The sequence below is a fragment of the Sinocyclocheilus anshuiensis genome, unplaced genomic scaffold (assembly GCF_001515605.1).
Source record: "Sinocyclocheilus anshuiensis isolate Anshui unplaced genomic scaffold, SAMN03320099.WGS_v1.1 scaffold676, whole genome shotgun sequence".
Classification (NCBI taxonomy): Eukaryota; Metazoa; Chordata; class Actinopteri; order Cypriniformes; family Cyprinidae; genus Sinocyclocheilus; species Sinocyclocheilus anshuiensis.
In genome coordinates, this window is record NW_015558579.1 from 1,880,457 (window position 1) to 1,897,962 (window position 17,506).

General features: G+C 37.6%; 2 protein-coding genes across 5 annotated transcripts in view; both read left to right on the plus strand.

Moving 5' to 3' along the window:
• Positions 1–1,600, plus strand: part of plekhh1 (pleckstrin homology domain containing, family H (with MyTH4 domain) member 1) — a 50,222-nt gene extending 48,622 nt beyond the window's left edge. The window contains exon 31 of the mRNA XM_016475469.1: positions 1,338–1,600. The gene's annotated coding sequence lies outside the window, so the exon portion shown is untranslated. The remainder of the gene's footprint in view (positions 1–1,337) is intronic.
• LOC107679800 (mitochondrial 2-oxodicarboxylate carrier-like) overlaps positions 831–17,506 on the plus strand; it is a 109,112-nt gene continuing 92,436 nt past the window's right edge. For 2 of the 4 annotated variants that reach the window (XM_016475472.1, XM_016475475.1), the window contains exons 1-2: positions 831–1,073; positions 1,281–1,362. In XM_016475472.1, the coding sequence (XP_016330958.1) occupies positions 1,296–1,362 (67 nt within the window). In that variant the 5' untranslated portion in view covers positions 831–1,073; positions 1,281–1,295. The other 2 variants (XM_016475474.1, XM_016475473.1) reach the window with 2 other exon arrangements.

Consider the following 17,506-nt stretch of genomic DNA (forward strand, 5'->3'; position numbering starts at 1 on the left):
ATATATTACCCCAGTGTACTTCAATGAAGTTAGTTGAAAGAATGACCAGAGCGTTTTGATGAAAAAGAGCAGGTGTGTCCAAATGTTTGACTGGTAATGTACAGCTGGTGCTTAAAAAGTTGTAGGCCTATTTAGCCTACATTGTATTAGATTGTAGAAAAAGCCAATCTCAGTGCTTGGACATAGTCAGGACAATAAGTCACAGTACAGTCGCTACATTATAACTATTTTTGCACCTAAATTTATAACTTATTCTGGCTTTCATTTGTGAAATGATGGAACATTTAGCTTGAAGATTAAGACCAAGTTAGAACAATTTATATTGACTTTAACTAAAATACTTAGTGTAAGTATTTAAGTAAAATTATTTAGACACTTAAGTCACAGTTAACGTATTAAATAAAATCCATGAATATGATTACATAAAATATCCAACAAGTTAGCACTTATGTTTAAGTGTATAAACATCACAAGCCTAACATTTAACTCAAAAAAAATTAGGTTTTAATTTAAAAAAGACAAAACATGAAATAAAATGTTCAAACTTAAGACAAACGTCTTTTGGTTATCTGCTAGGAAACGTGTGAACTTGGAGCTAACTGAGACTTCAAAACAAGTTAGCCTATAGTCTTAAGGAAATGTTTTGTAAATTATTAAAATAACTGAAAAACGGCCCAGGAAAAAAAGTTATTTTGAGAGGAGCTTTAGCAATATGTGTTTGCAGATGCAACTTGTTATGGTATTTTGTTATTCCCATGACATGTATCAGTGTGAAATAGCCTACATCTAGGGCCACAGTAAATAAGCAATATCTTTTTTTATTAGCGTATTATTTGTATTATATGACATAATTCGTTCGCATTCGACCTCTTACAGTGTCCTCATTGAACTCTGACTGAATCAGAGTTAGAGTTAAAATTAACCCGCATTGCCCAAGAGCGCACTCACACACTGAATCCCTTCATTTCAGCTCGCGCCAGGACGCCGCGTGTCAGGCCAGCTTCGGACTTCCGCTGCTTCTCCGCAAAGCGACGAACTACAATAAACAAACTGTACTGAAACCCCAAACTGAAGTAAGGTCTAAACACCTGCAGTCCTCAGCACTTTATAATGCGGCTTATGGCCACCTTAAAATAATAACAGACTACTCTAGGCCTATTTATTATCGACACATTTTATTTCCTCGAGACCGTAAATAATAATACACTAAAGTACGTTTGAAATAACAGAGGTTTAAAACATGGCAACGCTGCTATAACTGTTTGTTTTCCTCAACACAGGCCCGGAATCAGAAAATGGCATCTAAAAAGCAGAGTTTACTGAGAGAAGCGTCTCATCAGATCATAGCGGGCGGGTCTGCAGGTAAGTTAAGTTAAGACGCGCTTCTAGTTTCTATTTCACACAGTCCACAAACTTTGTTTACTAACTCGTAAAGTGTCGCATTCCACACCAGTTAGCAGACACTCAAAACCGCGTTGAAGTCCGTGAAGTACCTTTTGTCAGGTTTTTTGTAGTACATGCTGTTTACATGAAAAAAATATGTTTAGTATTAAGTAATCATTTTAAAGTCGATAGATGCCAGAGACATAACCCGGATGTCTGTCTTGAGAGGTACGCGGGATACACGCGCACTTCAGTTAGTTCCGTTTACAAATCGTTCCCTCAGAGTTCAAGACGCTTCTCTTTTGGGCTATGTGTAATAGACCCCTGACAAAAATGAAAATGTTTATTTAGCTCATCCGTGTTATGCTTACATGATAGGTTTACGCTAAAATACCATCTAACGTTACGTGTCTATAAGAACCATAAGAGTGATTCATGAGTTTTTTAAACGCAACGCTAGAGAGACGCGAAGCAACAGCCAAGACGCCCATGTGATGCATATATACAGTTGTATATATTGTTTTATTAAGCGTTTTATGTAACACATACTGCATGCGGAACGGAAGTCTGCACTCTGCACATTTGTAAAAAGCATGATGCCAACTGCTTTCCACAGGTTTCATTATGCATTTTGAGCTCGTCAAAATGTATTGGCGTAGAAATAGGAAAATCAACTCATGAAGAGTTCTTTAACGAGAAAGAACTGGTGTAGTGGCGCTTGACTGTATTTTTTGTGTCATTACAGACAGTCAGTGTTGGATCAAAATCTTTTTTTTTTTTTTTTGAGGTTCTATTGCTTATATGATGTCTACCTTTCATAAAGGCTATTTTAAGAGTGACAATGAAGGATTTTGAACTTTAGGTTCCACATCAAGAAATAAATGAAAGCGCCCTTTTCACTTGGTGTTAAATTTTAACATCCTTTGAACTTTGCATCATATTTAGCAGTGATTTAGGACTTTTCTTTTTCTTTCTTTCTTTCTTTCTTTCTTTCTTTCTTTCTTTCTTTCTTTCTTTCTTTTCTTTCGCTCTTTCTCTATATCTCACATCCTTTGTCATATTTATCATTGATTTATTATTTTTTTCTTTCTTTCTTTCTTTCTTTCTTTCTTTCTTTTCTTTCTTTCTTCAGTAGAATAACCCAGATTTATTAGCTTGCACCCCCTGCACTTGTCATATTCCCCCCAGCAGCCTGTTAACGAGGCTGGGTAGAGTGAAATGTTAATTGATGTATGACCTGGTCACAGGGATTGGATCAGGTCTGTGCTTGGCTTCTCTCGGGTTTGGACTGACTCTCCAAAACTGCTTTTTTTTCCCCCTCTGAAGGCCACAAGAGTTAATGTCACTGCAGTGCATTTTATATATCCTACCAGGACTCGTTTCACAGCCTTTCCATTCAGGGATATACAAAGAAAATGGGGCATGTGTTAAAGGCTGAAACCGGGGAGAGTTTAAGCTGTAGCTAATAATAACCGAGTAAATCATATGAGGTTGAGTTTTTGAATCTACCACAAGGGGGGAGCATTGTACTTGGCATTGGTGGTAGTCACAGAGCATTTTTTTTCAAGCTCTTTGGAAATGTAGCAGATGTGACTATCATCCTGTGACAGTCCATCTTTTGCAAGAGAAGCTTAATGCACCAGAATTATTTGAAAAATATATAATGTAATTAATTTGACTCCAAACTTAAAAATAAAAATAAAAATTCCATTCTATCCTTCAAGCACTACCTCTTTCAGGAGTAAATTAAGTAATTTTTAAGCTTTATAAGCACACTAATATTTACTGACAGGCTTTTTATTTAGGAAATATTCCATCTATATGGAACTTTGAGGTGATTCATATGACGATATACAGTGCACAGTGCAATCCAGCATTAATTGTGAAAAATGGGCCTGTATTAGTTCGGCCGGATATTGCGAACTTTACATTTGCCCAATTATGTAAAAAATTCTCTTTCATAAGTGTTCTTAATGGGAACTTATTTTCTTTTCATCATTTATCCTAGTTTTATCCAGAAGGTCCGGAAGAACGGTCAGATGTTACCTTAAGTGTTTTTGGTATTGATTTCCTTTCCCTGCCCCTGTTATACAGAGTAATTTGGTAAGATTTACACAAAAATGTTTTAGTTATGATTAGTTTCTGTGTAAACGTATCCGCCGACCGCAAATGGAGTGTGACGGGAAAAGACAGACAGCCTAAGTATAATTGAACTCAGTCCACCCCTCCACAGCAGACCCTCACTTAAAACACTCTCAGACCTCTTCTGTTTTAACTGGTGCATAAGTGTGAAATGAAGTTTAGGAGCATCAGACAAATAAATTCGCAAAACCTAAACTGAGAAGAAGAAAAGAGTAAAACGAGATCAAATAAATACAAGCAAGTAGCAAGTAGGAGAAAAAAAGGTACATTAGATTTCAGCCACAAAGACCGTTTCCTCTCCGGGCCACAACTGGCTGCTACAATCAGAGCCGAATTAGGCCTAATATTTATTTCCAGAAACAATTGTACATGCCTCAGCAGGGCAATGATTGGACATGTTGTGGACAGATGTTTAGATGAGCTCATGTTTGAAGTAATGTTGATTTTGGAGAGTTCTTCTCTGAGCCTCCCAATCGCCTTCTTATACACCCACTTCTGTGTCGTTTTTAGACTTTTGTCTTTTTGTCCCTGGACGCATTAAGTGATTTTATATATGAACAAATGATATAATCAGAGTTGTAATGATATTTATGTAATTATGCAATCATTCGGTATCAGATGAGAAAACTCGAGTGTGTTTGTAGTGCCCTCATCGACGTGTAGAAAACCGTTCTCAAAATGGGGCAAAAACGCAATTAAACCATAATAAACATTACAAAAACAAACAGAGGAGATTTATTGACTGCTACAACTAATTACCGCTGGAGGAAATGTGCAGGATCATAATGTCACAAGAAATCAGTTGACTGCAACCAGGCATGAAGTATAATGGTAACATATGCAGCAAGGAGCTTAGACTCTCCAAACAGATCATATACCTCCCACAGGTACCTGCAGTTGATGGAAGCAACTCTTAAAAGAGCAAACACCTCTCAAATGGGCGCAATATGCATTTGTTTACACCACGAATGGTTTATTTTCTTCTGGTGATAAAACAAAACTTCTCTGAGTCCCATACGCCTACAAGAACTACTGTTGAACTACTGTTTGCATGAGCCGGACATGGATTGTCGCTGTTGTGTCAGCTGTTTGTCAAAACGGGGCCTTGAAGGGATGGAGTTTAGTCTGCCTGGGTAATGTACGAGCCAGCCAGGGGCCGCTGACGTTATCTTAATGGTATGATTTATGGAGGTCGCACGCTGCACTGAGCACAGGAGCTGCGACACATGGGGACATGCGTGGGAGACGTTTTTTACTGTAGACGGTTCGCTCAAACACACATAAGCACGCACACACTCATCCATCACGCATGCTGTGTTGCTGTAAGCAATGAGGATAATTGCGGTGTTATGGTAAGAGTAGCGTGATTATGATTGTTTGACATGGGAGGCTATGTCTGGGCTAGTGCTCGCGCTTATTTTCCAGGGGAAATTATTAAAATGAGGGCCTTTGGAGCGGACTGAAAGGAACTGGCTACAATAAATACAATATGCTCTATCGCCTGATCACGATGGTGATCTAATCAATGATGTTAATGTTAACCACATTCATTTTTGATAAAACATACTCTCTCAGTGTTTGAATGACGTTTATGCCATTGGCGAAAATTCACGTCAAGCAAATTAGCTCATTTTGAAATGCATTGAAGTGAATTTTCTCTGAAGAAATCTTGGCGTATCTAACGCGAGGGTAAACTCTGGCTTTAAAGTCGTCATGAAATCAAAGTTGACCCTGTTTACTTGTGTTGTGAAGAAAAAGGATTTCTGTTCATAGTTTTTCATTAAATAGCAACTTCTTGACTCTGAAACGACTTTCCTTTTAGATGAAGCCACATAGGAACTATTATTAATTAATGCGGCCTTTCTAAAATCTTGCCATTAGTTAATGAAGTAATTGAATGCCTGTAAATCTAATAACGTTTACAGTTGAATTGCAAATAATGATAAGAATTAAAATAAGTGTTTCCATTGAGATACATCAATATCCTCTCAAGGGTGAACTTGACCTTCAGCCTTCATGTCTTTGATCAAATAAATTCCTCAAAGTGTTTGAGGAGGGGAATGGTTCTCCACAATCTAGTGCAAACTTGTGTCCAGGTTCATTTTGGTACGTAATACCCATGTTTCACAATGAATAAAATCCAAGTTCAGCATTTGCTGTGTCATTTGGATATGTGTCGCATTGTTTACTTTGTTCAATTCTTCACACCTTTTACACAGTCTCTCATATAAAGAAAAAATCAGGTGGACATAACATGAAAACAAAATTTGAGTGAAGGAAAAAAAGAGTCACTATGTCAGAGATTTCAGAGATCTGCCATCATACTGGCCGAACACACTGTATTACATACAGTACCGTAATACAGCACATGGCAGCAATAACATAGCTGAAAAGGAAACCGGCTAACAAGCTATGCTTAATTGAGCACTTAGTCTAAGTAGTCAAGGGCCATATTTTGAATGACCCTGTAGGAAAATGAAACTGTACGGTAGATGCTACACTGTGTGTGCATGAATTTGCGTGTAAGCATTCCCTTTTTCTTGGACTGCTGTCCAGGTGGCTGTTGTCCGACCTTGTAATTAGCGCAGAATGCTGATATGTCTTTTGGCTGGAGAAGAGCTTTTGATGGAGTGATCACAACATTGCATTGATCATAAAGTCTCGTATGAACGTATTCCCATAAAGCTCTGTCTAAAAATAACCTTCCAAGGAGCTCTCTCTTAGCTCTTTAAATGCACTTTAAATTTGTAATTGTTTCTCAATCCGCCATGCTGTAATTTGCAATGACTTAACTGTGGTGGAAGACTTGTGTTTTGCTCTGTTTGAGAGACAAATCATTGTCCCGTTTTGGCTTTATATTGTCTGGAAACTTTGGGTGAATCTCTGCCCAGAGTTACAGTTCTGCTGTCGGCCTGGTTTCTCATGTGAAGAAGAAGCAAACATCTCAGAGGACTTTTGGTCAAATACTAACGTCATAGATGAATCCAAGTCCAAAAGTAATGTATACATCGTTTAACTGAATCTAATCTGAGACGCTAAATTGTAGAGAATTACAAACCTAGTGATTTTTTCAGTAGAAAAGCTTGAATTATAAATAAACATAATAAGTACTGTCAAAAACAACAACAGTCAAAAATGATGTAGGGAGAGATTTCTTGATTGAGCATGTCGATGTTTATGTGACTTTTTAGGTTTATATGCATGCATGTGCTTCAACATAAGAAAATACATTTATAAATGCTGTTCTATTTAACAATTCTGTTCATTAAATGTAGCCTTGGTAATCATGTCACATCTTTCAAAAACATTTAAAAAATACCTTACAGACAATGTTCAAAGCAATTGCAGAAATGACTAAGCAAAGCGAACGTAGTTCTGACTAAATGTCTGACAAAATTTGTTTGTAGATGCCATTTAGGTTAATATTTTTTAACGTAATGCAATGACGACATTTTTAAGTAAATATTTAATTTAGTATGCAAATATTTTTTAAGGGCCGTCATTGATTTTACATATGTGTTTCTCCCTCAGCTTGTTTAGAGAACCATGCGACTGCAGGCTTTTTTAGGTAGTCAGAGCACAGGTCTGCAGCAGCGAGACAGCCTCTTCAGCTGGGTTAACTGGCTCAAGATGAGCGGTGCGTGGGCAAGAGCTGAAATCATAATGTGATTTGTTGTGCTTGAGAGCCAATTTGAGTCTTTTTGGGAAGGTTCCCTGCCCGGTCGCCCGCTTGTGCGCTTTGCGAGGAGACCTTAATTAGAGAAGCTCAAATTTATAGACACTTTTGATTATAGCTGATCTTGAGTTGTAAAAGGATGACATTGCCTAGGAGGGGGACATTGTCAAGGGTGGCCGCACAATTTGATAATGAGAACCAAAGCTTAGGAGAAAGGCTTGTTTTGAATTTGTTTACACGTTTATTATCCTTTCAAAAGGAGCGCTTCATCCAATAAAATCAAGACAGACACAGATGTCACAATCAAGAGGCAATAAGAAGGGATGGGGGGAGAAATGAAGCGGTTTCCATTATGTTTGAAATAAGGGCAATTATACAATGGAATAAAGATATAAAAAATGATGTTGGGTCATGGAAAAGTGCCCTAGTTTAACGTCTTGAATTCCTGTTCACTCATGTTACCGAGTGGCAGAGGATGGGCGCTGGCAGGAAAGTGGGAGGGGATTATTGCACAATTTGATGCTGACTGGTTTATAAATTAGTTTTGAATGATTGACAGGATCTTAATTTAACAGAAGATGTGGCCAGAGAAGCTTTTTAGGACTGAATCATAAAAATTAAAAATTAAAACGGTGCCGCAAGGGTTGTTTCAGATTGATCTGATCCATGATTAAATCCTCACTTTGATTGGGGACTTTTTTTCCAGCCTGGGAAAAAGGCTGCATCCTAACCGGATAACATGTCCACTAAAATTTTTGGTCAGCCTCTAAATCTTAAGCTGTCATAATGTTATAATAATCACTTCACTCTTCTGACTGGACTCCCCCTGTTTTCTCTCATAATGGGGTTGTTTTACTCAACCGTCTTGCTTGCAGTTGCCACACTCTTTGATAGGTGGCAGTAGAGAGCTATTTTGAAGTTTCACTTCCTCTCTTTCCTTCTCTCCAACCTTTATAAATCTTTCACCAAGCCATGACTTTCCATGTGGAGGTTGAGGCTGAAAATTGAAAGCTTTTTATAGTAATAGAGAAGATTTATTTAGTTATAATTATGTAGGAGAATCGTATGGAACGGGTGATGGTATAACTTTTGATCTAGAAGCTTTTTGCATCACATAGGTCATTTTTCCGTCCAATCCAATGGACTGATTTCTGTTATGAATTTTTCACCTCACAAAAATGAAACACAACTTCATGTTCTTCTTCTGAAGGTTTTAGCCTCATCCAAAATGGGTCTCAGGACTTCAAATTCGCCCTGGACTTAATATGATGTGATCAAATAGCACTGATTTCATTTCCCACAAGAGCAATGGCTACTAGCCAGTGGCTTTGCAAACATTCCAAAAACACTCCAACCTCTCATTTGCCCATCACTGTCTAACGCTCGGGCAAAACGCCATGGCAGGTGGTACTGCTCATCCTTACCACAGTCCGACATAGCTGGCCAGCACATTCTGTTCCAGGCACTGAAGTCCTGAGAACATGTTCATACCAACGTCAATATCTCTAGATGTTTGGTAGAGGAATAAGTGAGATCAGAAGCAAAGGGAAAAGGCATGTTTATCCTCGAGCAGTGTCTCGTACAGAATGAGACGTGCATGCAGAAATCAGTGGTGCAGAGAGAAGACCACACATTCTGAGGGATCCTATAGGGGCTCTCTGCTCGTTTTGAAGTGCAGTATGGTGGAAAGGTTAAGCTATCAGTCTGCTGACTGTGGCAGCGTTGGGGCGGCAGAAGCCTCTGATGAGAGATGACAGATGCTTTCCCCAGATAAAACTTCCCGGAAGGACACAACGACAGCTTTGTCGTCTCTGCAGATGAGACTCAGAAGGTTGTTGATTTTAATCATATATGCATATGAAAAAACAAGGAGAAATGTAGTGTTTTTGTTGTTTTTGTGTTCTGTATGTTCGTGGTCGTTTATTTGTAGATACAGTGGCCTCTAAGTGTTTGCACGTCACACTTAAATATGGCATGCGTTTGACAAAATATTAAACCACACCATACATGTCAGTTTATTCATTTTAAGCAGTATTTAAAAATATATATATTTTTAAAAGGTTTTTTTTTTTTTTAATATACAAATATCATGAGTTAATTAATTCATAAATATCATTTATGGTTTTGAGTAGGCATTATTAGGTTTAGATTAGTCACACCACATTACATTTTAAAATATGCTAAAAAAATATTATTTCCTAAGAAATGTTGTTATAATAACAATAAAGAGTAGTTATGCCAAACTACTCAGGTTTTTCTTTAATAAAATATTATATTATTATAATACAATTTTAGGTTGCACTTTATTTTACAGTGTGTGCCTGAGAAAATACTGGTCATAAGGTAGGGGTAGGGTTAAGTTTAGGGGTAGGTTTAGGGTTAGTACCTAGTTAATACCTAGTTATTGTAATTACTATAACAAGTACATAGTATGTACATGAGGAACAGGACTATAAAATAAAGTGCTACCAATTTCATCATGTAAAATTTTATAACCCTCACAGGCCCCCCCAAAAGAAAAGAAAAATTAATTTAGAAATTAAAAACATTATTATTATTATTATTATTATTATTATTATTATTATTATATAAAGACAAAAATAGGTGTCTAGTCAAGACCTTAATTAGAGAAGCTCAAATTTATAGACACTTTTGATTATAGCTGATCTTGAGTTGTAAAAGGATGACATTGCCTAGGAGGGGGACATTGTCAAGGGTGGCCGCACAATTTGATAATGAGAACCAAAGCTTAGGAGAAAGGCTTGTTTTGAATTTGTTTACACGTTTATTATCCTTTCAAAAGGAGCGCTTCATCCAATAAAATCAAGACAGACACAGATGTCACAATCAAGAGGCAATAAGAAGGGATGGGGGGAGAAATGAAGCGGTTTCCATTATGTTTGAAATAAGGGCAATTATACAATGGAATAAAGATATAAAAAATGATGTTGGGTCATGGAAAAGTGCCCTAGTTTAACGTCTTGAATTCCTGTTCACTCATGTTACCGAGTGGCAGAGGATGGGCGCTGGCAGGAAAGTGGGAGGGGATTATTGCACAATTTGATGCTGACTGGTTTATAAATTAGTTTTGAATGATTGACAGGATCTTAATTTAACAGAAGATGTGGCCAGAGAAGCTTTTTAGGACTGAATCATAAAAATTAAAAATTAAAACGGTGCCGCAAGGGTTGTTTCAGATTGATCTGATCCATGATTAAATCCTCACTTTGATTGGGGACTTTTTTTCCAGCCTGGGAAAAAGGCTGCATCCTAACCGGATAACATGTCCACTAAAATTTTTGGTCAGCCTCTAAATCTTAAGCTGTCATAATGTTATAATAATCACTTCACTCTTCTGACTGGACTCCCCCTGTTTTCTCTCATAATGGGGTTGTTTTACTCAACCGTCTTGCTTGCAGTTGCCACACTCTTTGATAGGTGGCAGTAGAGAGCTATTTTGAAGTTTCACTTCCTCTCTTTCCTTCTCTCCAACCTTTATAAATCTTTCACCAAGCCATGACTTTCCATGTGGAGGTTGAGGCTGAAAATTGAAAGCTTTTTATAGTAATAGAGAAGATTTATTTAGTTATAATTATGTAGGAGAATCGTATGGAACGGGTGATGGTATAACTTTTGATCTAGAAGCTTTTTGCATCACATAGGTCATTTTTCCGTCCAATCCAATGGACTGATTTCTGTTATGAATTTTTCACCTCACAAAAATGAAACACAACTTCATGTTCTTCTTCTGAAGGTTTTAGCCTCATCCAAAATGGGTCTCAGGACTTCAAATTCGCCCTGGACTTAATATGATGTGATCAAATAGCACTGATTTCATTTCCCACAAGAGCAATGGCTACTAGCCAGTGGCTTTGCAAACATTCCAAAAACACTCCAACCTCTCATTTGCCCATCACTGTCTAACGCTCGGGCAAAACGCCATGGCAGGTGGTACTGCTCATCCTTACCACAGTCCGACATAGCTGGCCAGCACATTCTGTTCCAGGCACTGAAGTCCTGAGAACATGTTCATACCAACGTCAATATCTCTAGATGTTTGGTAGAGGAATAAGTGAGATCAGAAGCAAAGGGAAAAGGCATGTTTATCCTCGAGCAGTGTCTCGTACAGAATGAGACGTGCATGCAGAAATCAGTGGTGCAGAGAGAAGACCACACATTCTGAGGGATCCTATAGGGGCTCTCTGCTCGTTTTGAAGTGCAGTATGGTGGAAAGGTTAAGCTATCAGTCTGCTGACTGTGGCAGCGTTGGGGCGGCAGAAGCCTCTGATGAGAGATGACAGATGCTTTCCCCAGATAAAACTTCCCGGAAGGACACAACGACAGCTTTGTCGTCTCTGCAGATGAGACTCAGAAGGTTGTTGATTTTAATCATATATGCATATGAAAAAACAAGGAGAAATGTAGTGTTTTTGTTGTTTTTGTGTTCTGTATGTTCGTGGTCGTTTATTTGTAGATACAGTGGCCTCTAAGTGTTTGCACGTCACACTTAAATATGGCATGCGTTTGACAAAATATTAAACCACACCATACATGTCAGTTTATTCATTTTAAGCAGTATTTAAAAATATATATATTTTTAAAAGGTTATTTTTTTTTTAAATATACAAATATCATGAGTTAATTAATTCATAAATATCATTTATGGTTTTGAGTAGGCATTATTAGGTTTAGATTAGTCACACCACATTACATTTTAAAATATGCTAAAAAAATATTATTTCCTAAGAAATGTTGTTATAATAACAATAAAGAGTAGTTATGCCAAACTACTCAGGTTTTTCTTTAATAAAATATTATATTATTATAATACAATTTTAGGTTGCACTTTATTTTACAGTGTGTGCCTGAGAAAATACTGGTCATAAGGTAGGGGTAGGGTTAAGTTTAGGGGTAGGTTTAGGGTTAGTACCTAGTTAATACCTAGTTATTGTAATTACTATAACAAGTACATAGTATGTACATGAGGAACAGGACTATAAAATAAAGTGCTACCAATTTCATCATGTAAAATTTTATAACCCTCACAGGCCCCCCCAAAAGAAAAGAAAAATTAATTTAGAAATTAAAAACATTATTATTATTATTATTATTATTATTATTATTATTATTATATAAAGACAAAAATAGGTGTCTGGTCATTGGTGTAAAAAAAAAAAGGAAGTGTTCTGAGTAAAAGTTTAGGTTTACTCGTGGCACTTGATATTTTGCTATCCAATGCAAAAAAATGTATACATTAAGTGTGGCTTAAATGTCCAAGTACATTATGCGGCTGTTGTATAATTAGATTAAAAGGATACATTTTAAACTTATAGTTGGAATTTTATGCTTCAGTCTACTTAATCGCATGAGCAGCTTATTATAGAGATGCTCTCATCATAGTTTTGTGGCGTGTAATACTCCCAATCTGATGGCTCAGCAGGTGTTTGTTAGTATGAGGGTAGAAGCAGAGCTGATGAGATGGGAGATATATCTCCTCCGTGAGCACTTGTTTCTTCCCAGGAGCCCATTGCCGCCCATGTAGAAAGGAATCTAGTATGGCTCTGGTGTCAGGCTCTGTCATGCATAGCCAGGCTCTGGGGTGGTTTTGAAAACGGCCCTTTCCGCCTCAGTCGGCTGAATAGATGGAGCCCAAGGGGCACTTTTTCCACAGCCACCAATTTATCAGCTCATATCCAGACCAATACGGCCTGTCGTTGCCTGCGCTTTCCCTGTTTGTCCCTCTCAATGGTTATAAATGGCAGTGAGTGAATGGCAATGCCTGGCGTAGAGGAAATGTCTCACTGTGATTATGTGCAGGTCGCTGCCATTTTTGTGGGTCTGTTTGTGTTTTGATTGCTTGGGGAAATGTTTTGTTTGGTAATTTTTTTTCCAACCCACCCAATCTCAGATTTAATTACATTTATGATATGTACTTTAAGTGTCCTTAAAAAAAAACACGTCTAACACTACTCTGTCAAAATTATGAAAAATATGTAATGTAATCCACACTAACATTATTACTTTATATTTTTTTCCAAAATGGCTGGACAGAGGGCTACAATAATTGCCCCGGGGGCAATTAGGTAGAATGGCTGCGGGAGCGGCAAAGTCATTTTGTAAGCCAAACATCCTGGTGCTGGGCTGCAGAATTCGGCCAGCTTGCGGGAAGCTGTTTGTAGGGAAGTGGATCAGGGTTTGTTTTCTTTCTCTGAGAACTCTGCCAGATGAGCAGCACCTGAATTTCAGCACCCTTCTTTCCTTCTTTTCTCTTGCATCTTCATGTGACCAAAACAATAATAAAAATGGGAAAACCATGTCTAATTTTAATCTCAATCCCCCAAATTATTCTATGGTAAAATAAAATAACATTATAAAACAAATAGTTCTGGTTCTAAAATCTGAATAAGCCATATTTAAGGCATTATTTGGTGCAACAGTCGGGTTCTGGAAATAAATTCACACAAAGCACTGCGCGATGTGATGGAGTCAGTCTCCCTATGGTCTCAAAATGCTATATTTCTATATACCAGAATATTTTACAATAAACCTAAAATAAGTCTGTTTTCACATGAAAAAGCAGTTTTCTGCCAAAATTAAAGGTCAAAGGATAAACGTTTGCAAGTGAGGAAATTAAGACAGCATTATTATTTTACTACTGTAGTGTAAAGTAAAGTAATTATTATACTTATGAAATATTCATTTTTCATTTACATTTACAATAGTATTACAATAGTAATTACTGTCTTAGGGATGATGATAATAATATCAATAATAATATAAAGTATTATTATTATTATTATTATTATTAGATTGAAATGGCTTTCTAAAACAGCAGTGTGAATGTGATGTGGACTGAGAACTTTAAAATGTACAATATTTTCTTCCAGTGTTACTTAGCAACAGTAAAACAAATGCATTTAATTTGATTAATTATTAATAATTACATTATTAAGTCAGAAAATAGTAATTTTTTTGCCTGCCAGCACTGTAAAATCACTGTAATCCACAGCCTAAAGTGCAGGCTTATTGCTTTATAATAATGACACTGAGTAAATGTAAGAGTGGAAAATTTGATAAATGAATTAAATTAGTGATGCTGAAGATCTCATAAAAAAAGAATGCATGTGCAGTAACCGTAAGCGCAATTCATCGTGGTGGAATCCCTCTCAAGAGTTGGAAAACTTGACTGTTTAGACAGAAAGCAGGCAAAAATGTACTTTGTTGTGTCCCAACCCCCGTTAGGTCACACACCTGATATAAAACGGGCCAGCTTTAGCAGTCTGAATATGTCTACGCTTTATAAACCAGAAGCTGAGCAGCTCATAAGTGATATCCATCATCACAGGGGCTGAGCTGAAAGACCTGCCTTTGAAAATGGAAAAAATAGAGTGGTGTGGGAAAAATGAGAGTGTAATGAGCATTTTGCATGTGGGTAAATCAAATGTCATGCTGTCCGAGGCACTGAGCTGCCTCAATGGAAGACGCAGTCCATTTATTAATCATGCTAGAGGACCATATTATTTTCCTTAACTTCACTATTTCAGGTTGCACTAATCTGAGCATGCTTTGAAAAAAACGAGAAGATCAAGTAAAAGAACAAGGCTCATAATTGACCTCACAGATGAATGAAAATTATTTTTGGCTGTGACCCAGGAATCACTAATGAGCAAAACAGCAAATGACATCATTCTGATTTTGTGAGAGAATTAACTTGTTTAGAATAACCCTCCACTGACACCTTGGCAAGGAATCTCACTTTTGCATAAAACTGCCATTTTTTCCCTACTTAGTGTGGTATGTTTAATGTGGAATAAAGGTACTTTAAGAAGGGCATGAAAAATGAACAGCACTGTCATTTTGTTTGGTTCTCTTGCATTTTTGTTTAGTTTTTTACGTTTGGGGGAGGAGCAATGGTGTATTTGTCACTCTTGAGTTAGGCAGTCTCTTTTGGCCGAGACGACTGAGGTTTGCCATCGCTCCCCTAAAAACAACAAGACACTCCTGCCAAGCTTCCTAGTTAATTAGCGAAGCATTTCACATGCTGCATAACATCAAAAAGGAAATGGAAAAGTGACAAATTTGAAGAGTTTGGCAGCGTGTGAGAGTCAGAACGACACTTTCCAAGCTGTCCTGTTACCTTTAACTTAACAGATTCTACACTTTTTGTACTCAGAAAATTTCAGAGCAATATATTTCCATCAGAAATATTTAGCCAATTTTATTTAATTTATGAGCTCTTCCCCAAATTGACTGTGAAAGCTGAGACAAGAACAAAAGAAACGTCAAATTGAAGTTTAATGTACCCATGGAATGAAGTCTGCATAAGTTGATTTTTTTTTTCTAAGCAACGCTTAGGTTGGATTGCATTTGTTTTATGCTAAATTTAAATTGTTCTGGCTAAAAAGGAGTTTCTGACTCCTTAAGTGATAGTTAGTTTATTCATTTGCACTCCTTTTTTAAATTAGGCGATAACTAGTACGTTCATATTGTGCTATTGTCTGTTTTGCAATGATACTTGTTTTAATACTTGCTTCCAACCAAATAGTCCCTAAGCTCTTCGCTTCTTTCTGAAAAATTAACAACTGTCCTATAAAACAGAATGTTAAAAAAGAACTACTGATCCCTTTATTTCATGTCTTACTTTTATAGGTTGGTAGGCGTCCATATCCATGTAATGATTACTGCCAAATGTTACTAGAAAAAAATAGCAATGCTTTATTTCCCAGCTCTCTCAGCATTTTCAAAAATGTCAAGCAGAGAATTCTACAAATTGAAATGGCAGCTCAAACCTCCATAAAGCATGATTGACATCCATCACACCTATTCTTAACCTGATCATATCGTCATCCAAATCCTTCCCTCCTGCAAAAGACTGCTCCATCCTCACCCAACTCCCTCATAAGCCTGGGCAAACTGTCACCACATCAGCCGCAACAGTCTGGGGAGTTGAACTTGACTAGAACATATGTCTTCAATTTTAATAGCCCTTCATTCCCTCAGATGGCCTGGAGGGGGGGAAGGTTGCCTGAGAAGCTGCGTTTCATGTAAGAATAATTTGTGTTAAGTAGCTGGGCGATCTGTTTGTTACGCTAGAGCTGACAGTTTGTTTATGTTTCTTGAGGAGTATGATGGATGGGGCAGGAGTTGATGCTAATTAGGCTAAATTGTTGCTAAGAATGCAGTGGGCCTGCGCCACACTGCGTAGGCCAGCTCCCATTGTTCCTGTCTCTTCGCACTCAAGACGTAATTGAATGGAGCTTGCAGCCATTCATCATTGTAGCAAGAGGCAGGAACAGGAAGTCAGAGTCTGAGGGACTAAGGACAGGGAGGGCTGGGGGACAGACTGGCTGGGCATGAGTGACGGTGATGGGGCATGTCACAGCGACTTCTCTCAAAGCAATCTCTTTTCAATCTCTATTGAGAAACACACTCAAAGGGTGTGTTCTCAGAACCTGGTGAGCTGCCTACATAGCCAGCTACTTTGTATGGCAGCATCCTAACAGAGATGGAAACTAAGTGGGCTATTTTTAACTCTACATACCACATGGATAAATGATTTATATTCAATTGTTTTAACTTTTTTTCAATTAGTAGTTTTTGGTAATGAACGAATTATAAGTACATTTCTTTCTGGTTCTTTCTTTTACATTTTACATTCTGGTTCTTTTACATTTCTTTTTCACTGAGCTTGTCGCAATGCATTCTGGGATTGCATTCTCTTGGAAGGATACATTTAATTTTGCTATAGAACTTGGTGAAGGCAAGGCAGCATCTTTTTTGCCTATTTGTTTGGAAAAGCCTTTGCAATGGGAGTGTTCCTGTGATGCCTTAAATTTCTCACTTAAAGGGGTCATATGATGCTGCTAAAAAGAACATTATTTTGTGTATTTGGTGTAATGAAATGTGTTTATGCGGTTTAAAGTTTAAAAAACACATTATTTTCCACATACTGTACGTTATTGTTTCTCCTCTATGCCCCGCCTTTTTGAAACGCGTAGATTTTTACAAAGCTCATCGGTCTGAAAAAGCGAGGTGTGCTGTGATTGGCCAGCTATCCAGTGCGTTGTGATTGGCCGAATACCTCAAGCGTGAGACGGAAATGTTACGCCCCTCAACAGACTGTGATGCCGTGTCCGGCCGGAGCGACGAGACAAAAACATTAAAACCCATTACAAACGAGGCATTTGTTGCATCCAGTGGGGACATAATTACTGATTATAATGACTTATACTGTCTTTTTACGCGTTGCGTTGCATCGCATCGCGCCGCGTAAACATAAAACCCTGTCTGCATTTGTGATCGGAG